Source organism: Poromitra crassiceps (assembly GCF_964638095.1).
Source record: "Poromitra crassiceps genome assembly, chromosome: 7".
NCBI classification, from domain to species: Eukaryota; Metazoa; Chordata; class Actinopteri; order Beryciformes; family Melamphaidae; genus Poromitra; species Poromitra crassiceps.
The window spans coordinates 47,508,016-47,533,074 of NC_139628.1; the positions used below are offsets into that span (position 1 = coordinate 47,508,016).

Here is a 25,059-nt window from a genome sequence, read left to right on the forward strand (position 1 = left end):
TTACTCTGAAACTAACAACTGGACCCAAATTTCATCAATAAATAAACCCAAAATACTTGAATCAAGGGGGCATATACCTTTTATATCCACTGTATATCCCACCTTTTCAGTGACGGCACAGACTATTCAAGTCCATTTGAGCCAATACCTTAGACTCTTTCCTTATACACTGATGGTACACTTTGATACTATACATAGGGATCAATAAGGACAGCTGAAATTGGGATAAATGTCTGTATTCTGGTTTTTGCAGTGTGGGAAGTAGTAGCCCCAGGCCTCCAAGGCAGAGGAGGGTCCAACCTCCAGGCCTCCAAGGCAGAGGAGGGTCCAACCTCCAAGGCAGAGGAGGGTCCAACCTCCAGGCCTCCAAGGCAGGGGAGGGTCCAACCTCCAGGCCTCCAAGGCAGAGGAGGGTCCAACCTCCAGGCCTCCAAGGCAGAGGAGGGTCCAACCTCCAGGCCTCCAAGGCAGGGGAGGGTCCAACCACCAGGCCTCCAAGGCAGAGGAGGGTCCAACCTCCAGGCCTCCAAGGCAGAGGAGGGTCCAACCTCCAGGCCTCCAAGGCAGAAGAGGGTCCAACCACCAGTGAGAATGAAATTCAACACATTCTCGACCTGCAGGCACACCTTGACTCAACTTCTTCTGCCCTCTATCTGCTGTGCAGATCAGATCAGGTAGCAGATGGGCTTTTCTGCAGGCAGAAGAATGTAGGTGAGACATTTCTCACTGGGAGACGACCTGCTTGCAGTTTCTCCCCACTTCTACTCCAAATGACTTGTGGTATTTGGAAAGCAATCTTATTTACTCTTATCAACCTTTTTGCCTCCAATATTATATATATTATATTATAATACTTTCTTCATTGATGGCATCTGTATGCTCTTTAAAGTGTGATTTGACTTCCTTCCATGCTTATATAAATGATGTTCTTGTGCCATCAAGTTCAACATGGAGTGTAGCACCAAGCACTCAAGTCGTATGAGAGGATAGCCTTGTACAACATTCTTTGTAAAGTCCACTGATAACAACCTTCTGCACGCTAATATTTTTTACACACAATGGCGTTAAAACAGACTTAGACATATAGACCATTTTAAGCTTTAGAAGAATCTGTACAAAATTAGATTGTATTGTTTGCTCAACTCAGACTTATAGAGCTCGGTTATGCACTGAAAGCACAGGAGGACAAATTATACAATCTCAACACATTTTACATGCTTGCCTATAGCACTACTAGGCCTATAAAATAACCAAGTCAAGAACTGGTACAGTACCGGTATATATATCTGTTGATGATATTGGAAAGGATATTTTTAAGAATATATCAGGGAGAAATAATAGACATGATGGTCCATGCAGACATCACTCCAGCATGATGGGTTTGGGAGAGGAGAAAACTGCAGATGCCCTCCAGGCTTTTCCCACAGCGCAGCCGAGGGCATCACGAGGCACATTCAGGTTAGTCAATCTGTCAGTCAGGGACACTGTTGGCATTGAACCTGCTATCTGTACCTACTGTCTCAACAGTGACTGCTAAAGTGTTGTATACGTGGAGCGCCCAACCGCCGGGGACACATGGACCACCAAGCCAAAAAAACTTAACGTAAGTAGGCTATTTATCCAATTCTTTAAATGTTGTTTTCTTCTATTAAGGTCAACTTAAGTTTCTGTTTACATTCCAATGACAGTGTTTTTACGTGTCGCAGCTGCTGTCACTGACATGGCGGAGATAAAGCTTCATAATGTGGTCTTATCGGACACTGAGTCCCATATACTATATACAGTATATGAGCCCAACTTCCCCTTTGCGCGTGTGTGTAGAGGGGCGAGGTGACAGTGCGGCCATAAACAAATGACTGCTGTGTGTGAGACAGAGAAGTCAGTTGAGTTTATAGTGTGTGCAGACAGACTGGTTGAGTTCATAGTGTGTGCAGACAGACTGGACAGGATATTTTGCAAGCATTTTGAAATGCCAAAAACCACGGTGTGATGACAGGAGCAATGGCTGAGTGCGGAGAGCTGCAGTGACTTTTAATAACAGAGGAATGGAGAGTATAGGGGAGGAGAGGAAGAGGGAGGTGTCATAATACAAACTGTTGGAGAAGAAAGAGAGGGGGAATAGTTTGACCCAGAAACAGGAGAGGAGAGAGAGAGAGAGCAGAGAAACAGATACTCTGTTGTACTGAACACTCGGGACTAAGGTGAGCCCTTTCTTTTTACTTTCTGGTTTCTGATTTACAGTGGAATTTGGATTCATCTCAATCTGCAAAGTAACCAGTAACTACAGCTGTTCAATAAAGGCAGTGGAGTGAAAAGTACATTTCCTTCTGAAATGTAGTGGAGTAGAAGTATGGAGTAGCATTAAATGGAAACACTCAAGTAAAGTACAAGAACTTGTACATTATAGTTAAGTACAGTAGGCTACTTCAGACTGTAACAGTAGATGTACTGATTCAACGTTTAAGTACAATAAAAGTAATACAGGCTGTGAAATGTAATAAAGTAGGCTGTTTCTGTGTAAAGCTGAAGCCAGAGATTCTTCTGATTCTGACTTTGTCAAATATTGGCCAGTGTAAGTGATGTGCTGTGATGCAGATGCGGGCGTGCGTGTGGTTATGTAATTATTTACATAAGGCCTGCTGCTCTTGTGCTATTCAAATGCAGAGTGGAGGAAATGCCCAGTGTAACTGTTTGGAGCAACACTAGGGTCATTGTCTCATATGTTGCTTCAGTAATTGACAATTACTAATTGTGTAGCCTATACATTTAACAGGAAAAGTATGGTTCCATTGACGTGGAGTTTTGAATTGTTTCCAAGTTCAGGGCTTCCCCAGAATTGCATCCTACTTTCAAGCTTGTGAAACAGCATTTACAGTATAGCACGAGACAGTCAAACTCTCCATTCAAACCCAGGGTTATAATGATCATATTTGCAATGTAGACTCTTTAAAATCTCAAAATGTCTCGGTAGTCAATTCACGTTAAAGGCTTTCCACAGACAGACAGTGGTCGATTCTACAACTGCATCATATCAGACTGGAGATCCCATTTTAATCAAACAACAAAGGTAACATAATATTTGCATGCATTTGCATGTGTGGTAAAGCTCCCACCGCTGACAAAACAAGTGTGCTTTTATAAAACAGTAGTATGCAGAACAGTAGCTTGTTTGTAACCAAATGGGTTAACACCTTACAATAAGGGTCAGTAAATTAATGCTTATACGCATTAACTAACCCTTAGTTAATGTGTATTAAAACCCTAACCATGAACTAACCCAATACTATTAAATAATGCATACATACCTAGTTAACATGAATGATTACTAGACGCATTAGTTAACTGTTAATTAGGGTTTAATTAATGCTGCTTAATTAGTGACCCTTGTTGTGAAGTGTTACCCCAGTTTGAGTGGCACTATGATCATTTGCATTTGTCCCTATCAAATAAACCCCCCCCCCCCCTTCATTATTATAATTTTTTGTTATTTCGAAATGAAGGAGTTCGTAGTTGTGTAATTTCCTGTAGTGTTTGCAAATCTGGGGGCCTTCGAGGCAGAGTTACACTAAATCCTGGTCCTACAGTTTTTAGAAGAGAGACCAGATATTTCATTAGATTTTGATATTTGCCTGGGAAGAGGATGAGGTGAAAAATGTATTTGAGTTGTGTCCGAAATCTGAGGAAAAAAGTCAAAACTCAGAATTTTGACTTTAAACTCAGAATTGGGACTATTATTTTCAGATTGTTTCCTGAGCATATGCTAACACATTAGCATATTAGTATGTTACAGTAAGTGCCTGTAAGCTTATAAGGAGATAGACCTTTTACTAATGCAGAGTTTGTGTTGTTTTTTTCTGCTAGGATCTGCCAACCCTCTGGCGCACACACTGAAGCATACAGGATCATCCAAGTCACAAAGTAATTACCGTATGTCTTTTTATTGTTCATTAACTAGGTCTATATTCATCATTTCAATGGTCATTTTCATCATTATTGTACAACATTCAAATGCACTTGACATTGTGACATCCCCCGGCTTAAGTGAGTATGCTCAGTCCGAGTGACATCACTGATAAGGGGATGTACGTGTGTGTGTGTGTGTGTGTGTGTGTGTGTGTGTGTGTGTGTGTGTGTGTGTGTGTGTGTGTGTGTGTGTGCGTGCGTGCGTGCGTGCGTGCGTGGGTGTGGAAACCCTGTGACCATGACTGGGACTTGAACATGGGTCTCCAGTGTGAAAGGTGTTTACGCTCTCCGTCCACCTTGACCACAACACCCTTACTGGCCACCATACTTTTGCAATAGCAGACTCTCTGACGTGTAGAACGTTGATATTCACGTATCTAGAAACGTGATATGCAACATATGTGTGGATTGCAGAAACGTGCAATGCCGACATTTTATTCTGGTCGAGCAGGCTGTTGTATTGTGGCTCTCTGTGTTTTATTCTGGTGAGCAGGCTGTGAAGACAGCCAATAGCTTGTTCTAGTGTGGCTCTCTGTGTGTTATTCTTGTCCACACTTGTCTTGGGACTCGTTATCTGATCTGGTTCACCTGAGGCAGGTCCTATACGTCAAGGACACAGACACACACACACACACACACACACACACACACACACACACACACACACGCACACAGACACACACACACACACACACACAGACACACACACACACACACACACACACACACAGACACACACACGCACACACACAAGTCTCCATTCATTACTTCTGATAGGCTACTTGCCGAGAGTTTTCCCAAGCCATTACAATTGTTGACATTCCTCCCGCATCGGGGCTGCTGTCATCAACTCAGTGCCCGAGATGACTTTTTGTTTGTTTTACCCGCACTGCACCATGACGACTAGTCCACTCTACTTGATTGGTATAAATAAAGGTTGGACTTGAAAAAAATCCGGAGTCGTGCACCCCCTCTCACACAGCCTGATATGTGTTCCCCAGGAAAAAAGAGAACATATATTTACATTTGTGTATCATCATTCTTGCATCCTGCCGGTGAAACCCCTCGCTGTCAGGTGAAGAGAAGCGGCTGGCGACTGCACATGTATTGGAGGAAGCCTGTGCTAGTCTACAACTCTCCTCAGATCGGCTGAGGGGGTGGAGCAACATTATATATATATATATATATCTATATATATATATATAGATATATATATATGCTACTTTTGAGTTTACGTTTCAAAAGTCAGAAAAGTGTCCCATGTGTGTGAAGATTATCTTGCTGAACACAAACCACTCCCATGAACTTTTGTTAACCACAGACCTTATTTGATGCATTTAAGCAAAATCCCCATTCTAAAACCCCATAGACTTTTCCCCTGATGAAGTAACCCAAGTGCTACTTCCGGACTCATTCCTGCGGTGCTCTATTGGTCCGTGACCGGCAAGCTGCGTGTTCACTGGACAGGCGACCTGTCAATCACACCTCAAGCATAGCCTGCCTTATCGTCTATTTGACTCTAAATGGGGCCATCATTTACCAAATGACTGTCATGATGTGTTGAAGAAGACTTGAAACTAGTGATTGAGACATAAAGTCATTAGGATAGTGTTTACTGAGGTCATAAATCAAGTCAGAAGTAGGGTCATTTTCCCATTGACTTCTATACAATCTGACTTCTCTTTGCAGCCACAGACTGTATAAATGGGTGTTATATAAAGATTCACCCCCCAGTTGCCAAGAATAGTGGAATAGAGACCAACATCTTTTTTGTAGCAGGCTGTAAACATGTTTATTTCTGCTGTAGTCATGAATTTAACAAGGGGATCTATATGGGGAATAACTTGCTTTTGGAGCCTGCCTCAAGTGGCCATTCGAGGACCTGTTGTTTTTGGCACTTCCACATTGAGTTCATTTTTGCAAGATGGAGGTTGCTCCTTGGTTTCGCTCCTCCAAAGCCCATTGGCATCAGTTGAACTGTGCTTACATGCTGTGTGTGTGTGTGTGTGTGTGTGTGTGTGTGTGTGTGTGTGTGTGTGTGTGTGTGTGTGTGTGTGTGTGTGTGTGTGTGTGTGTGCGTGCGTGCGTGCGTGCGTGTGTGCGCGTGTGCGTGTGCGTGCATGCATGTTTGTCTCTGTCTAGATGGAAGTCTACACTGTAACCGTGGCAACTGGTACATCAGAATATTCGGGCACCAACAACTACATCTATGTGACCCTGGTGGGGGAGAGAGGGGAGAGTAAGCGCACCCTGCTGGACAACCCTGGACTGGACTTCTGTAGAGGAGCAGTAAGTGTGCGTGCGTGCCTCAGTGCTTCAGAATCCGAAATACTTTATTCATCCCAGAGGCTAAATTTGGTAATGCTGCAGTTGCTCACATTCAAGTAGGGAAATATGTAGGCATTATAAGAAGACTACAAATAAGACAATAACATCGAATACAAATTAAAATTAAATATGTAAATTCAAAAAGTAAGTGTTAACCCAAATATATATAGAGATATGTATAAATACTGTACTAAGTACAGAGTTAAATGCAATAAGTAAGTTGCAGTTGGGTAAATTGTACATAAGTAGCAGTATGGATGATTATTGCACACGCACACGTTCTTTGCTATATTTCTTTCCCTTCTCCCCGTCCCTCCATCTCTGTCAGGTCGATGAGTACAAGGTGTGTAGCCCCGCCCCTCTGGGCTCTGTGCTGCTGGTTCGACTGGAGAAGCAGAGGTACTGGGTGGAGGATAACTGGTTCTGTCGCTATGTCACTGTGGAGCCTCCAGAGGGAGACAGGGTGCTGACCTTCCCCTGTTACCGCTGGCTCGTAGGAGACATCAAGGTGGAACTGAGAGAGGGAACAGGTAAGACTGGTTTTATGGTCGCCATAGAGACACTGCGTCACGCGTCATCATTCAGAAGCCACGCCCAAGACGGGGGAAAACAGAAACCCCCCCTCCAATCCTGGCGTTCTCCTATGTCACGTGCATTGTTGCGTGTTGCACAAAAAGATCGTATATACGGAAGATGAACACTCCAACTTACTTCCTTGACAGCTAGATCCACATTTTTCGTCTCGCTCAATGGCTTCCTTGTTTTGCTCAGGAATACAAAAAAACTTTAACTGGCGATTTTTTTTACATTTGTTGTCTGCGCAGCCCACCACACAACAGCTTTTAGCTATGTTTAATTCAAGGAAAATGCGCAAGTGAGCGCAAATATGACGTCATCACGCTGGTCGCGCAAGCCTGGCGCGTACCTGAAGATTTTCTTCTCTTTCTTTTTTTTTACACCACACACAATTTAACACTACCAAAGAGGATTAGGGTCAGATGTGTGTTTAACACACATGAGTTTAAGTCAGGATTCATGAGAATAAAGTCAGAGTTCTGAAAATAAAGTTAGAATTCTGAGTTTAATGTCAGAATTCGCAGAGAAAATAAGTCAGAAGTCTGAGGAAAAAGTCAGAAGACTTCTGAGATTAAAGGAGAATTTTGTTTTTTTTAACCTGGAGCCCTCTCCTCACATTAATTATTATCTGACGACTCACCCAGTGTTCTCCGCAGCGATTTGGAGCGTCGTAGGCGTTGTCACTACACAGGCCAGCCGGCAGGAAAGTCTCGCGGGACTTGACGAGAGTTGGTGAAACTCACCCCAAATGAGGAAATTAGATCCCTGTAAAGACTAGTGGAAATAGCCCGGGGGTGAATAGCAGTCTGATGTTTCTTTAGGGATAATATAATGATGATATGGGTAGAACACAGGAAGAAAACTGTCTTATTTACATGGCGTAAGAGCACGCTGCCATGTGGCCCAGACGGAGCACATTCAAGGACTGGCTTGGAGTACTATTTAGATCACAACAACGCCTACGATGCTCCAAATCGCACCGGAGAACACTGGGTGAGTCGTCAGATAATAATTAATGTGAGGAGAGGGCTCCAGGTAAAAAAAAAAAAACGAAATTCTCCTTTAATGCCAGAATTTTGAGAGATAAAAAAGTCAGAATTCTCTGATTAAAGTCAGAATTCTGTGGGGGGGGGGGAAAGTCAGCATCCATGTGATCATATTACCGATGTACCGAAATGTGAATGTGTGGGGTCCCTCGATTTCCGTGACATCAAAGTGGGGTCACAAGCCAAAAAAGGTTGGAAAGCCCTACCCCCCGCCCCCCCTCACTCATGCCATGCCTGATTCTCCTACATTTGTTCTATAACGTTTAGTTCAATATGCAGTCATATAAGTAAATCCATACAAAATATATTTTTCACTGAACTGCCACTGTGTGGGCATGGCCTCTTTTTTCCTTTTGTCACCGGACTCCCCTAAAGCTGAATCTGGAGTGACAGCAACTGGACGTTTTCCATCCCTTTATCAGCATCGTAACAGTGTAACAGTGTAACAGCGTAACAGCGTAACAGCGTAACAGTGTAACAGCGTAACAGTGTAACAGTGTAACAGTGTAACAGTGTAACAGTGTAACAGTGTAACAGCGTAACAGCGTAACAGCGTAACAGCGTAACAGCGTAACAGTGTAACAGCGTAACAGTGTAACAGTGTAACAGTTGACACCTGCCGGCGGAACTAGTTCTCACTTCCTGTCTCTCTCACTTTCCTGTCTCTCTCCAGCGAAGAGATGCAGGGATGACTCCATACCTCAGCTGCTGGCACACAGAAAGGCAGAACTACAGGAGAGACAGAACACATACAGGTCTAACGCACACACACACACACACACACACACACACACACACACACACACACACAGACACACACACACACACAGACACACACACACACACACACACTCACACGCACACACACACACACACACACTCACGCACGCACGCACGCACACACACGCACGCGCACACACACACACACACACACACTCACGCACGCACACTCACACACACACACACACACACACTCACACGCACAATGACCCATCTCTTTTTGGAGGGACTACTCGCGCTCGATTCCTAGGGTGGAGACCCTGGAGATGATGCACCATGGCTGCACTTATGGAAATTGCCCACTCCCCGGGCTCCCAAAGTAGTGACTGACAGACAAACACTGCCCAGTGCCCACCCACCTAGACACCATCGTGCAACTGTGCGCCAACTGTGCGCTCATACTACATCACAGTTGCACGAGGGACATCACTGATGACATCACAATTGGTCAAGTGACATCACTGACGACATCACTGATGACATCATAATTGCTCAAGTGACATCACTGAAGACATCACAATCGTGACAGACGACGACGCCCGCCCACTTAGCCAATTTTAACTAAGAGAAGAAGGATGATGGATGATGACATGTATTTGTGTATATCAATATTTTGTTTATCATATTGTGTGTGTGTGTGTGTGTGTGTGTGTGTGTGTGTGTGCGCGTGTGTGTGTGTGTGTGTGTGTGTGTGTGTGTGTGTAGATGGGTGGCGTGGGCTCCAGGTATTCCTAAATGCATCGATGCTAAAACAGAAGCAGATTTACCTCCAGATGTTCGATTCGACAACGAGAAGAGGAGCGACTTTGAGGGATCCTTACACTATGCGTAGGTGATGCGCAAAATACACACTGACACACTTCCATTCAGTTCCGTTCAATTCAAAACAAATATGAAAAAATAATCTGTCTATATAAAGACAACACATATAAAGACAACACATAAGCAAAGGGTTAATATGTCATGAATTATTATCAAGATAAGAACAGGGTGCAACAATTCATGAACTGATAATAATAATGGTCAAAATTTAATAAAGAAAATACTGTAAATGGTACAGTATCTGCCAGTTATTTGTCAGTGAAAGTTATTACAGCATTACAGTATTTGGCGGGACAGGTTATTAGTTTACATTTTGAACATTTCTTCCATTAGTAGCTACATGCCGCTACGACTCTTATCTCGCCTCGCATTTCTCTCAGCTTGCTGGAGTTGTCTCTGAAGAAGCTGGTCATCAAATTTGGGAAGTCTTGGGATGATCTGGAGGATTTCAAACGGATCTTCTGGAAACTGCGAAGCCCCATAGCTGGTACGTATGCATACTGTAGAAGCCCCATAGCTGGTAGGCATGGCCGTAGCCAGGATTTGAGAAACGCAGAGGTCATTTTATCACGTCGTGGGGGCCGGTTAGAAAATCTTGTCCATTTTAACTCATTGAGTGCCAGCCACTTTTGGAGAACGGACAGTGCCAGAGTTTTCAGAGCGTTTTCAGTGATTTCTCGAGGCCCACAGAATATTGTGTGATATTACTATGTAAACATCGAACACGCACAAAGAACGAGCTGGCTCTATTGTATCATCAGCAAAAAAAATTGTATTGATACCATTTTCCGTTCTTTAGTTATGAGCCGGAGAAGATAGGTCGTTTTGAGCAAATACAGGCGTTTCAAATTATTAGCTGAGATATTCCGCCTTTTGTGAAATGAAGCATTTCAAGCACATTCACTGAGTCTGAAGATAATATTTTCTGATGTAGTGACGTGGTGTAGTTGTGTGATGCCCTGCGTGCCCCACCCCCCTCTCCCCCCCTCTCCCCCCCTCCCCCCCTCAGCTGCAAACTCCTCCCCACACTAACACACAGCCAACACGCACCCACTCTATTTTCGGAGCACTCCGTTTTTGTTCCCAGCGCGATACGGAAATGCCAAACCGGACTGCAGGGAAAGGTTTGGCCCTTCGGCGTCGGGTGCTGCCTTTCTGGCGGCTAATCATGTGGATAAACTATGCAGACAGACAGACAGACAGAGGCAGAGGGGGGGCTCAGTTGTGGGAGCGGATTGACTGCTGTGCGCAGCCAACGTCAGTTGCAGACAGAGCAATCTATATGGCTCTGGCTGCAGCATGCATCGGTTTCTCTTTGATCACGGCTTTTTCCAGCTGTTTTCCGGACCTTTCTGTAATCTGGAGAGCACTGTCGCCACCTAATGAGTCCGTAAAATAGGTTATACACCTTCAATAGCTCCCATATTTGTACAGGAGATGCCCGAGGCTTTGATCCACGTCCCACCGTCAAAAAACGCATTTGACGTCGATCGACGTCCTTGGCACTCTACGTCACTATTTACTTTGACGTCGATCGACGTCCTTGGCACTCAATGAGTTAAAGTAAAATTCTTCAATCTGGTGCACTTTGAGAGCAAAATTAAGAGGCTAGATCTATAAAGAACTACAGACATCATATTATGGCCCAATTCCACCGCAGGTAGTAACGCGGTCCCGCTCCGCTCGACTCGATAAATGGTCTCATTCCACCGTTACAAACCGGCCCAGCCCGGTTTGATTTGGGGCTGAGTCATGCTACTTTTAGTACCTGCCTCGTCGGGGTTCTATTCTGCGAACCCGGGTTCATACGGTGACGTGAAAACATTGTAGACGACTGATTGGTCAGGCAGAATCGTGTTTACTGTCTATCCTACTGACTGTCGATGCAGCGCTGCATACCAGTTTAGTGGGGGCTTACCTTCTCTTCTATTATGTTATTTCCATCAGTCTTTTGTGTTGCTGCCTTCGGCGCTGGTGAAATAAAATCGATCTCCTTTATCGAGCTATCGATCAGCTTTAACATGCACTCCTCGGGAAGCCCTTTGTAGTTGGCTCCGCTAGGCCGCAGGCGAAGCCGCGGGTCTTGCCTGTTGAGCTGCCGCTGGGGCTGCCGCCTCGTAGCGCCTCTCCCGTCCCACGCAGTGCATGCATGTGAGTTTGAGTAACAACAAAGTGATATCCATTCTCCTAGCCGATTGTCACATTTGCCCATGTACACTGTAGGTCATTTAGAGGCACCAGTATTTCATAATCAGTTTAAAAGTTCTGTGTATTGATTTCATTTTAACGTTATACTTATAGCCTACTTCGGCAATGGGCGGAGGGCAGATATGCGGTCCCATTGACGACCAGGTGTGGGCGAAGGCAAGTAAACTTGCTATGGAAACAGAGTCTACCGTAATTTCCGCACTATAAGCCGCACCGGAGTATAAGCCGCAGCAGCAAAATTGCCTGTTTGTTACATATATAAGCCGCACCGGACTATAAGCCGCAGGTGTTTTAATGTTGTTGTTTTTTTTTTTAATTGTGTTTTAATGTTTAATTACCATATGTAAGGGTTCATGCACAGAGGGGATTGTCGGGAAAGAGATGGCTGTTTGAGGAAGCTCCCATTTATTAACATTTCAACAAAACAACATAACACAACACCACCTGTGTTTTTTTTTACAGTGCACACAGTGTCCGCGGTGTGGTGAAAAGAGGGCAAGAGAGGAAATTAAAACAGAAGTGGATTTATAGTTAGAAAGAGTGCTAAAAAAGAGAGAATTCCGTTTTTTTTTTTTTTTAATCCATAGATAAGCCGCACCCAGTAGCGGAGCGTACGCCGGGGCAGAGGGTGCGGCCGCCACGGGCCCACTCGTCAGGGGGGCCCATCAAAAAAAAAAAAAAAAAAAAAAATTTTTTTTTTTTTTTTGCAGGCCAGGCCACCTGGCTGGCAACCTGTGTTTTTATTTTTCTTCTTCAGAACAAGCTTGTCTGTAAAGTGGCTTCACTGTAGTCTTTCTTGGACATAATATTACTTGGCTCAATGAGTGACAAATTGTGTTTTTGGATATAGGGGCTATCAGCTATTTTACAGTTGTGACTTAAAATGACTTTATTTAATAAAGTCAGTGGTGTGAGTCTGAGAGGAATTCAATCAATAGACAATAACATTGGTGTGTTTAAAATGAGATATTCCACTAAATATGGCTAAAACCGATTCAAACATGCAAAAAAGGCACATTTTTCTTCGCGGCCTGGCAGGCCCGGTTCTACGGGGGTGCAAAAGCATGCATTGCACCCTTATTTGTCTGCATGCTCAGTTGAAAAGTAAAAAAAAAAAAAAAAAAAAAATTTTTTTTATAAATGCTACAGCTGCACACTTACTGTTTAAACTTGAATTATAGTTGTTGTTTTTCTTTGTTCTTTGATGTGATTTTATGGCTTTTTGGCACCTATATGTAACCTTTTAAGGTTGAGATAATTGTATTATCATTATATGGTCCAAATATTTCAGTAAAGCACTTGAAACACTTGAAATATTCTTGCTTGGGTGGTATCATTCTACTTGAAATGATGGTCAAATGCATTATTTTTAGTAAAATAACATGTCAAATTTTTCGGGCGGCTGGCCTTTGGCCGGCCACCCGAGTGGGCCCGGCCTTCGGCCGGGCATCTGCACCCCTTCCTATCTAGGATGCACCCCTAGTCATCTTGTTCTGGAACCGACCCTGCGGCCTGGCCTGGCCTTCAAAAAAAAATAAAAAATAATAATATTTTTTTTTTTTTTTTTTTTGATGGGGCCCCCCTAAGAGCTTTGCCCCCTCTGGGCTGATAGGGTCGCTCCGCCCCTGGCCGCACCGTTATATAAGCCGCAGGGCCAAAAAACGGGGGGAAAGCAGCGGCTTATAGTCCGAAATTTACGGTATATCAAGTAGAGCCGAGTAATACCAGATAGAGTGGAGCTGTACTGTGCTGTTATATGTGGTGGAAATGAGCCATTAGATTAATATCCTCTTTACTGTGCTGTTGCTTTACACTGATACAAAAAATAAATGTCTCTAATAATGTCTTTAATATATATTCTGCATACAGGTCACATAATGGTAGAATACTGCTCAATTGAATACAATGGCCTATCTACACATACATCACTTACAGGGGAGTTACTTACCCATTCATGTCAATAGAACTGTCCCCAAAGTCTAGCCCCAATGCAAAATGTGAACGTTGGTGGTGAGTTAGGTCTCTTCCTTCTATATAGCACACAGAGAGGAAGCAAATTGTTGCATTTCTGATCAACTATGTCATATATCATGTTATTTATGAGGGCTTTAAAACATCAATGACAGATGAATAGATCTGGGGGCCAGGGCTACTTTTTCTTTTTCTTTTTCCCTTTTTTTCTAAAAGAAAATACCGAGGTCATGACCTCGGTGCCTCAATGGTAGTTACGGCCATGCTGGTAGGTATGCATACTGTAGAAGCCCAATAGCTGCTAGGTATGCAGCATACTGTAGAGCAGGCCGGCGTCAGCAACCTAGGGCATAGGGGTGCCACCACGCGAAGAGTTAACCAGAGGCACAGCAGCACACAGTAGAGCTATAAGTGCGCAATTCCGGTTTCTTTTGTTGACATTTTTAAATGCCCTCCCAAATGACGTACTTCACAGGCTTTCGGATTTGCGCGACCTGCTATTTAGGATATTTATGGTAGTGACCCAAGCTACTCCGCCACTGATGAGTTAGCCTCACTTAGCTTCCTTGCTTTCCATGCATTCCACAGCAGTAGATCAGAGCTTGGGCACTGATTGAGATTGTAACCAGACCACTGAGCCACCGTCATAGGTGTAGTCCCGGTAGAACGCGGGGGAACGGCGTTCCCATACTTCTCCAAGGGGTGTTTTGTGTGTGTCAGTGTGTGTGTGCATGTCGAGCCAATAAACGAGTGAAACTTGACAACGTTGTCATTCGTCCTATATTTAAGGTGGGCTGAATTATTCACACAGCATCAACTGCTGCGTGAACGTTAGCGTGTGTGCGTGCGCGTGCACCAGATGTGTCACAGTATAGTGTTTGTGAAGCTGGAGTCAACAACACCAGCCACACACTGTCACACACTGTCACACACTGTCACACACTGCCACACACTGTCACACACTGCCACACACTGTCACGGCTGCTAACAAATGTATTCTCTTTATCTGTAGTTTCCTCCATGGTTCGTCTATAGCAGACCTCGTGCTATTCTGTCTGCTTTTTAGGTGAAAGATTTGTAAACTAGGTTTCAATTAAGTTTGTAATGATTACTGAACCAGTAGGCCTATGTGTGTCTTGAACCCAGAGTACTGTATGGAACACTGGAAGGAGGACTCGTTCTTTGGCTACCAGTGTATGAATGGGTCCAATCCGAGGATGATCCAGAGGTGCAAGGAGGTGCCGGGGAACTTCCCCGTCACAGCAGATATGCTGCAGGGCTTCCTGGATCCAAGGACCAGCCTGGACAAGGAACTCAAGGTGGAGCTGAAATAATGAAACCGTGCCTTATCTGTGTAGACTAGAGGTCTATAAATGTCTACATACAGCCTCCACACACAATGTAAAAAGATTGTTGTGGTGTGGTTGTACTTGTACAGCCATTCAATAAATAACATTAGAAGTAAAAATGAATAGTCTGATAAGGTAGATTTGCTTCTTATCTTTAATCTTTAGCCTCTGCTCCAAACCATGTAGCTTGAGAATATCCGCTCAGTTAAACTGTTGTTTTTTTGCTTTATTAGCCAACAGGCTAATTTAGCAGAGCAGCTAATGTTTGCATACAACTATAATAGATACCACTAGCCTCAATGTGAGTGTTGGAGCCATTGCATGTTAGTGCTGCCCCTTACCGTTGGCCTGGGGAAATAGCATCTTCATTTACCTTAATCAAGATGATTAAAGGTAACGTTTACCTGCTAATGTTCTATTCCTGCTCTCTTGTCCAGGCAGGTAACATCTACTTGATGGACTACGCCATCATGGATGGGCTTCCCACCAATGTGATCAGGGGTAAACCTCAGTACATCGCTGCTCCCCTCTGCCTTCTTTACCAACACCCAGACCAAGGACTCATACCTATCGCCATACAGGTGCGTTCCATCCACAGCCTCATATGCTTGCGGCCTGTGCCAATACAGGAATACTGCTGTCACAATGTGTCAGATACCTGCATGTATATAAACACACACATGCACAGATAAGATTGCATGAAACTTTAATGATAGCACTGTTGCGGAAGCAGATACAAAAAAGAAGTAAAAGTGACATTGATATTTCTAGAAAAATATGAGGAAAAAAAGAATAAATAAAAATACATGAAATCTTTTATTCAGAGTTAGGCATACGAACCAAGGGATTTCAGCCACAATTTATTTTTCCCAAAAATGCTTTTAAAAATAGTTTTACTTGGTCAAGCCAAGCGATTCAGCTATACTGTATTTAGAATCAGGAGAGACCATAGAACATTTCACTCAGACTCAAAAAAATAAAAAAAATAAATGGGGCGTCCGGGGTAGTGTAGCGGTAGGTTCCCAGCCCACCAACGCGAGGGGCGCAGGTTCGCATCCTCGTGTTACCTCCGGCTTGGTCGGTCATCCATACAGGCACGATTGGCTGGTGTCTGCGGGAGGGAAGCCAGATTGAGGGTATTTGTCTTGGTTGCTGCACTAGCGCCTCCTCTGGTCGGTTGGGGCGCCTGTTCAGGGTGGAGGGGAACTGGTGGGAATAGTGTGATCCTCCCATGTACTACGTCCTGCCGGTGAAGCTCCCGCTGTTGGGTGAAAAGAAGCGGCTGGCTACTGCGCATGTCTCAGAGGAAGCATGGTGCTAGTCTCGGCTCTCCCCAGATCAGCATAGGGTGGAGCGACCGGGGCAGCAGGGGGAAATTGGCCAAGTACAATTGGGGAGAAAATGTGGGGGAAATCTGAAAAATAATAATAATAATAATAATAAATTATTAAAACGTTTTGGTCCAAGTGAAATGTATGGTGTCTCCTGATTTGAAATATAGCTGAATCGCTTGGTTTGACCAAGTAAAACTATTTTTTTACCCATGGAATAATAAATGATGGATAAAATCCCTTGGTTTGTATGCCTAACCAGGAAGACTGTGGCACTCTATACTGTATATCTTCCATCCTCCCCAGTTAGGGCAGACTCCTGGCCTGGACACGCCCATCTTCCTGCCCAGAGACCCGCCCCTGGCCTGGCTGTTGGCTAAGACCTGGGTCCGTCACTCGGAGTTCCAGATCTTTCAGGTGCTGTCTCACCTGCTCAGGACTCACCTGGTGGTGGAGGTCTTCTGTATGGCTACGCTAAGACAGCTACCTGCTGTACACCCTGTATATAAGGTACAAACACGCACGCGCGCGTGTGCGCGCACACACACACACACACACACACACACACACACACACACACACACACACACACACACACACACAATAGTATGTGACACGGTCTGGTGAAAAGGGTAACAAGTTAGCAACCGTGAAATCGCACAAATCAAGATCAAATTTAGTTTTTAAAATTATGCAAATTTAGATGTTGAAGAATGCACTCAATATAACAAACAACAGTACATACAACAAAAAAATACATACAAATACAAAAGTACATTTGAAAAATGTAACCGCAATGTCTCTTTCCAGAAATCATGCCCTGGTTACACAGACATTTTTTTGAGCAGTTTCATGTTGGAAGTATTTTATTTTGGCCAAACTAGGAACTAGATAACAGCTAGCGGGTGTAGTTCGGTAGCACTACAGGTAAGAGGAAAAATATATATTTAGGATTTGAGGGTGAGCTGTCCCTTTAAAGGGATAGTTCACTTTTTTCAAGTCCACCCCTATTTGCTACTCACCGATGATGATGTTGATTGGTAGAGTTATTTCTCAGCACAGTCCATGCTGTTCCTCATAATAGCTCTCAAAAGTTGGGAAAAAATGAATGCAAGGTCAATGGGGTCACACTCCTGTATGTACAAGCTGACTGAGGCTCACTGAAATGTCATCCACAGTCACACAAAGTACATTTCACTGAGCTTCAGTCAGCTTGTACATACAGGAGCGTGACCCCTTTGACCTTGCATTCGTTTTTCTCCAACTTCCCAGAGCTACTGTGAGGAACAGCATGGATTGAGCTGAGAAAGAACTCTACCAATCAACATCATGATTGGTAAGTACCAATATAGGGCTGGACTTAAAAAAAAGTGAACTATCCCTTTAAGCGGTAGTTTGCTTTGGCTGTAGGCTGTGGAGCAGTAGCCTACACACACATGTGGTAGCCTGAATAGTTTTCTGTGTCCTTCCTTCTGTAGATCCTGGCCCCTCATCTGCGCTACACTTTGGAGATCAACTGTAGGGGGCGCACTCAGCTCATCTCTGCTGATGGCATCTTTAAACGGGTCTGTCATTCTTTTTTCTTTTTTACTATTATCTTAAAATGTTTGAACAGATAACGCTAGCAAACGTTTATTTATTTAATTTGAGAGCAGATTACCCCACAATATGAATACATTTGGATGATATATACTGTATTTACTTTCTTGGTAACCCCCGACTAGGGGAAACACTGAATGGGCACTGCACCAATAATCTTAATGACAATGACTCTGTGTGTGTGTGTGTGTGTGTGTGTGCGCGCGCATGTGTACTGTAGGTGGTATCTACAGGAGGTGAAGGTCTGATGGTGCTGGCCCAGAGGGAGTACAAGGTGCTGACGTACCGCTCCCTCCAGCCCGTCCATGACTTCACTGACAGAGGAGCCTCCCAGCTACCAGGCTACTTCTACAGGGAGCACAGCCTGATGCTGTGGGAGGCCATACACAGGTAGACTACACACACCGTCACACAGGTAGACTACACACATCCTTACACAGGTAGACTACTACACACATCCTCACACAGGTAGACTACACCCCATCCTCACACAGGCTACAGAGACCTGGCTACACACTGAATACACACACATGGCATAGACATGGCTAACACAGAGACCTGGCTAACACGGTTTTCTGTATTCCTGTTTTTTTTTTTTTTTTTGTAATCAAGTCAGTCAGTATCTCTGAACATGTTTCTGTCCATGTCTCTTGTCAGTTTTGTGTCAGCGATGCTAGGGCTGTTCTACCAGTCAGACGCTGAGGTGCTGGAGGACCTGGAGCTCCAGGCCTGGATCAGAGATATCACAGAGGAAGGCTTTACACAGCTGCCCAGCTTTGGTCAGTCGTCACCACCAAGCCTTTCAATCCTAAACACTAAACTGACGGAAGGCTGTAACCACCTGACCAAATTCATCATTATCTGAAAATCAAACATTTCAGATTGTCCCACTAGACCTAATCCTCATAAATACACAGCTCCTTCTATATTTGCTAATAAATGACGTTAATAACCACTCACCACTGTGCCGTTGCCACAAAAGTTCCCAAATCCAAGACACACATCATTATAAAGCGTGACATGAAATATTTTATGGAGCTTTGAAGTTTTTTTTTTGCATGACCTGTTTTACCTTGATTGGGAGAAAGTTAACCTAATTTCTGACAAACATTCTAACCTGAGATTATTACAGAGTAAAAGGCCGAAGCAATGCATGGTTCGATGGTTATGCGTTATAGTTTCTAATCTTATGCTCAGAATTGTGTGCCTCCCGCCCAGGCACTACTGATGCAAATGCACTTTTAGCTATTTCTGGCGTAATATTTATTGTACATTGTCCCTGTCAAATAAACAATAAAGTAAAGATAAAGATTGCCCTGAAGCTTTTAGACAGACAATGGGCAGGTCCTGATAACTACTTTGTAAAGCTGGCAGCTGATTTCATCCTAGCACCTTTGACAAATCTTTTTCATCTCTCCGTGGACACAACTAGCCACGTGATGTAAATGAATGGACACGTCTGGTCTATCTTTACATGAAGTGAAAATGCTGAATCTGTGATGGCATGTTGAAAGTCTGTGTATGGTGGTATGTATTTCAGGTCTGTCCAGTGAGCTCAGAACCAGAGAGGAACTCTGCACCCTGGTGGCAGTCAGCATCTTCATCAGCACAGCGCAGCACGCTGCTACTAACAATGGACAGGTGGCAACACTCGTGTGCACGCACAAACACATATTCACACACACACACACACACACACACACACACACACACACACACACACACAATACACAATACACACACACACACACACACACACACACACACACACACATACACCAGCTTCCACAGTCCATATAATGTACTTAAATCCTGCCATCGTAAGATTGCCCATGGGGCCTAGGTAGTGAAATTCTCCATTAATTTCTTTCTAGACTTTCCGTAAACGGTGAATAAACTGCCGTTATGTTTGTGTACGAGGTGCTCTTGGTGGGTAGCCTTGAACGCAGCTCTGACGTAAGGTTACTTGGTGAGCGGGGGGGATTTGACAATAAATGTGCAAAAGAGACCTGTTTTTTACATGTTGTCTCGTCTCTCCTGATTGTAAATATCAAAAAACAGAAAATCAGAAATATCAGAAAAACGAGTTGTTTTTGTACAGTATGTATTTTGTTTTGTTTTTTAGTTTGATTGGTGCGCCTGGGTACCCAATACCCCCTGCACAATGAGACAACCCCCACCCACAGATAAGGATGCTGTTACCATGGAGATGATCATGGCCACCCTTCCAGATGTCAGCCAATCCTGTGTGGAGATGGCGATCACATGGCATCTGGGACGACTACAGCCAGATGCAGTAAGTCCTTCTTTGTCTGGTTTGTAGTCTTACACATCAAATGACTTGGACAAGGTTGTAGTCGTACTACTACTTGGTACTTCTTAGACACAGCGCGTGGCCTTGCCCGCCCTGCAGCTCGCCCGCTGCGGGGGCTCGCATACGCAACTCGGCAGCTGCGCATCCTTGCCCGCAGCTCGGCTGCTGCGTGGCCTTGCCCGCAGCTCGGCTGCTGCGTGGCCTTGCCTGCTCTATTGGCATGCGCGGCGCACAATTGCTCTACTTCGCATCACTGAAGACATCACAATCGCTCGAGTGACCATCACTGATCACATCATGGAGTGCTCGAGGGACGTCACTCAGCGCACAATTGGTCAACTTCGGCCTCGCCCGCAACTCGGCTGCTGCGTGGCCTCGCCTGCCCTATTGGCATGCGCAGGGCACAATTGCCCAACTTCGCATCACTGATGACATCACCATTGCTCTTATGACATCAGTGATGATGTCACAATGCCTATGACCTCATCAGTGATGTCACAATGCCTATGACCTCATCCAGTGGGACAACAATTGAAAACAAACAGAAATATAGTCACAAGCGGCCATGAAAGGAGATCAATGCTTTCCTGAATGATGCTGACATGTAAATTGAAATTGATTACTTTTATTTATTTACAAAGAAAACAAATCACACATCAACCTCCTGTTCTTGACTGTAGTGTTTGTTTAAAAATCAGACTAAAAATGTTATGCATACAGTACAAGATATCACTGCGGACTCACCGTTTGACCGTTCTGAACACCCTTTGAAAAACTACCATAGAGCAGTCAATGCCAAAAACTAGGTTGGGACTCACAGGAGATTTTATTTGGGTCGCCCAATAATTTTGCAGAATTTCTTCCATAGCCTTTTATTTAAAATGTCTGTATTGTTTTACTGAGAAATGCACTTATTTGGTCTCATTTCTAAAGTATTTAACAACATGTTTTCAATAACAAGTGCATGAAACGAAATTGTGATTTATCAAATGTATCTTCAAAATGTCTGTGACAATTTGAATGAAGACTTGTGGAGATATAGATGTTAATTGATTTTGACTTGAACCCCTAATAATATAGCTGCAAGCAGCACATTTTGAAAAGAGACACAGACAGTTTCAACATGTCTCCAACCTCTTTCTGTTTCCCCCCTCCTCATTGGCTTCTGCCTAGGTGCCTTTGGGCCAATACACTGAGCACTACTTCACAGAGGGGCGGGCCCAGGAAGTGATTGACAGATTCAGAACGGAGCTGAAGGAGATCGAGGAGCACATCCTCAGTCAGAATGAAGGAGTCAAGCTCCCCTACCTGTACCTCCTGCCCAGCCGCGTGGAAAACAGCATAACTATATAGAAACCAGCGTCATTGTAGTTTTGTATCTTTCATTATTATTATTTTTTGTATTTTTTGTATTTTTTTTCAATTCACTTAAGTTTCAGTTAGTTTCCAGAATGGGTTTGTTTGCTCATTTGAGTTATTGTTTTAAAAATGTTTATTTTAAAACAGATTTTTCTTCTACTTTTATAATATTGATCAGGGGCAGATTGAAGAAGTTCAAAATAGGTAACAAACACTTTGTGAAGGCAGTTGACTCAGTCATGTCGACATCTCAGTCTCAATAAACATACAGCAACTCACCCTCATGCTTGTGTGTTGACAAACTTGACCAAATTAAAGACATTTACTTTATATATTTTATAAGTTCGTTTTTTAAGGACACAATATTGTTTCAGTTTGAGTTTTTTCTAGTTTTTATTTCTATTTCAGTTAACTAAAATACTCCCCTCATGCTATAGTTTTAGTTTTTAGTTTAGTTCTAGTTCAAGTTAACTATAATAACCTTTTTAGTTTTCTAAAAAAAAAAAAAAATTCTAATGAGACCAGTTTACAACCAAGACAGAGAAATATGCTGGTGAGAGATGAGAAATCAGCGCGATCAGTTCTTTATATCATCAATTCAAGCTGCTGACTGGTTAAAACCATTGACATCATAGGATATCAAGTAGGATATGTAGAAAAATGTGTAGGCTCCAATATGCCAATGGGATTTTCTTTGCACACCCTAAAATACTGTTCCCTATGCAACAGCAGATATGTCAATCATTATTTAGCAACGTTACCTAGCTAGTTAGCATAGCACATTAGCCAGTGTAAGTTCAACTTTACATTTCCAATTTATATTTAACCATTTGCCACACTGCAGTTTTGATGGATCTGAGCTTATGTGATGCTGAAAATCAAACTTAAGTGTATTTTCAGGATTATTATGACTAAGTTAAAAGTAATACAGGTTCAATGGTCAATGGAACTTGAATTTGTCCGAAAATATGAGTACCAAAATATCAGCTTGTTTAAATGAACAGAATTTAGCCCATTCGTGCACAACACTGTAAACCCAGGCTATTACTGATGTACACAAGAACACTTTGCAGCGGATCTCAGACAAGACCTCCTCAATCTCTAGTTGGCATCAAATATTAATGGTACATATTCTGATTTCTCAAAGTACCGTTTGCACTCAAGAACTAATTTTTTAACATGGAACATTTCTGCAATATTGTCCAAAACAGAGGATAAGTTGATAAGATGATGTTATTGTTGTAATTTTCCCTATGTGACTCCCACAATTATACATTTGGTAGCTGTACCTGTAGAAAAAGTGGTATCATGTGATACATGCGGTCATTTAATTTTGTTTCATTCTTATTTATTTATATTTTTACCTATTTGTTTACATTTTTGCTTGTAACATGCACTTGTGTGTTCAGTAAAGTGTAAAGCTTAAAGCCAATAAACATGTATTTTATATACTGTGCATTAAAAAAATTATACAGTATATTCCACCATATTGACATTATGTATATCTCAGAAAGTGTTTGAGAAATCATAACTGAGTTTGGACTTTTGAATCCAACTGGAAGGATCATGCCATTGAGTCTTTAGTAAGAGCTGGAATGTGACTTTAAAATGCCTACAGCATCAGCACCCACCCATATAGAAAACAGTAACGTTACAGTGGTACGCAAAATACACCTTTGCAAGAGCCATAATCCAAAAAAGTCCCTTTCATCCATGTATTTTTTTTTTTTTTTTTTTTGAAGTAGGACTTAAGAGCCACAATTACCCATAAAGGAGCTGCATGTGGCTCTAGACCCTCGGGTTGAGTATCACTACGTTAGATAAAAATCAGATCCATAGATTGACCAGATAGATTGTAGTTGGATTTGATTGAACACCCAGGTCATAGTATACATACCATTAATGATGGTTCCTTTCCATTTAGGTGTTCCAGTCCCAGGGCCCTCATTAATGTTATTGGTTATAGCTGCTTTACCACTTCGAAACAGTTGCTGTGAAAAGGGCCCATAAACCGTTTTTCCTCTTTTTCATGCATCAGGAGCCAAATTCAGGTCAGGCAGTCAGCCTACATCTGTCCAACCTGATCTAACAGAAAAACCTGAAATGGTGGTGTTTAATTTACGTTTTCCAACCACCAAATAGTTACGTAAAGAAGACGACTATAAAAAGGGAGTAGTGTGTGTGCCACTTCCAAATGTTACATGACTCAAGGTTTGTTACACAGAACCATCTGAAACTTCGTCCTTGGGAAACTGTTTGGAAAAGGGCAACCGTGTTTAAAAAAAACCTGGCAGGTGATTGGATGAACCACCTGTCTATCATTGTCTAGCTCTCTTCTCGTTGTCGTCACACCGAAAGCCCACCCGTAGCTGCCTCTGGACGCTGATTGGTCTGGCCCACACTGCTGGGATGGAGTTGGACCAATAAGAGCACCGCAAGATGGATTTCTCGCCTGATTGTGATCTCACAAATCCAGCTGCCTCACAAGCAAGGTTATAGTTAGAGAATTTTTAGCAAAATGCTTGGACCATCTGTGAAAAAATTTACTACCAATAGCTTTCTTCACCAATGTGTTCTTATAGGTGTCTAGAATCACCTCTCAATTAGTGCAAACCCAAATCCTCGTGGAAAATGATGATTATACACTGCTTTACATAACAATAACCAATATACCAATATCATATGGTCAGGGAGACATTTTTACTCAAAAATAATGTTTGGAATGGATTCAGCACCCCTGAAAACCCCTAGTTAGACACCCCACAAGTTCATTTTAGACTTTTAATTTTTATCATATTTTTCACCCAAGCCCTTTTCCACGAGGATTTGGGTTTGCACTAATTGAGAGGTGATTCTAGACACCTATAAGAACACATTGGTGAAGAAAGCTATTGGTAGTAAATTTTTTCACAGATGGTCCAAGCATTTTGCTAAAATTCTCTAACTATTAGGCATGCGTTTGCACTTCAATGCCAGTGAGCCTTGGTTCAATAGACCCTTTTCACGGGGCCATTTTGTGTCGAAAAGGCAGGATAAACACAGGTGCAAGCAAAACACTAATGAGGGTTTCCAAATTCCAATCATGGAAGTTTGAAACCCTCATTAGTGTTTTGCTTGCCCCTGTGTTTACCCTGCCTTTTTCGACACAAAATGGCCCCCGTGAGAAGGGTCTATTGCCAGTGTTTACAAAGGACATTCACATAAAAAAAATATATATATACTGTACTTTTCTCATTTAATAATGACCAAACCACTTCTCTAACCGTCTGTAACCAGGTTGTTTTAGTTGCTGAACCATAAGCTATCACTTTATTAATCCCCTTGCAGAAATTCCAGTTCCACAACAGCAACTGGCAGAACAGTACCAGGGAAAAATAAGTACACAAGATAATTCAGATAAAAAAGGTAACGCA

At 43.1% G+C, this 25,059-nt stretch overlaps 1 protein-coding gene across 5 annotated transcripts; it reads left to right on the top strand.

Moving 5' to 3' along the window:
• The first annotated feature begins 1,491 nt into the window (after positions 1 to 1,491).
• Positions 1,492 to 23,109, top strand: alox12 (arachidonate 12-lipoxygenase). 5 transcript variants are annotated; one of them, XM_083639745.1, is made up of 17 exons: positions 2,142 to 2,201; positions 2,999 to 3,067; positions 3,862 to 3,918; positions 6,106 to 6,252; positions 6,620 to 6,821; positions 8,587 to 8,668; positions 9,399 to 9,521; positions 9,896 to 10,002; positions 14,841 to 15,013; positions 15,481 to 15,624; positions 16,681 to 16,884; positions 17,853 to 17,939; positions 18,194 to 18,363; positions 18,631 to 18,752; positions 19,514 to 19,614; positions 20,099 to 20,269; positions 21,461 to 23,109. In XM_083639745.1, the coding sequence occupies exons 4-17, from the start codon at positions 6,106 to 6,108 to the stop codon at positions 21,638 to 21,640; spliced, it is 2,013 nt and encodes a 670-aa protein (XP_083495871.1). In that variant the 5' UTR covers positions 2,142 to 2,201; positions 2,999 to 3,067; positions 3,862 to 3,918; the 3' UTR covers positions 21,641 to 23,109. The 5 variants fall into 5 exon arrangements, with proteins under 5 accessions (XP_083495874.1, XP_083495872.1, XP_083495870.1 ...); XM_083639748.1 differs by lacking the exons at positions 2,142 to 2,201; positions 2,999 to 3,067 and adding an exon at positions 1,492 to 1,603 and having other exon boundaries at positions 3,862 to 3,927; XM_083639746.1 differs by lacking the exons at positions 2,142 to 2,201; positions 2,999 to 3,067 and adding an exon at positions 1,492 to 1,603.
• The last annotated feature ends 1,950 nt before the right edge of the window (positions 23,110 to 25,059 follow it).

What these genes read in the sequence shown, in the direction of transcription:
- alox12 (XM_083639748.1), top strand. Translation starts at nt 6,106, where the DNA reads ATGGAAGTCTACACTGTAACCGTGGCAACTGGTACATCAGAATATTCG. An exon ending in CTGTGGGAGGCCATACACAG is followed by an intron (nt 18,364 to 18,630) that starts GTAGACTACACA and finishes GTCTCTTGTCAG; the next exon opens with TTTTGTGTCAGCGATGCTAG. An exon ending in GACGACTACAGCCAGATGCA is followed by an intron (nt 20,270 to 21,460) that starts GTAAGTCCTTCT and finishes GCTTCTGCCTAG; the next exon opens with GTGCCTTTGGGCCAATACAC.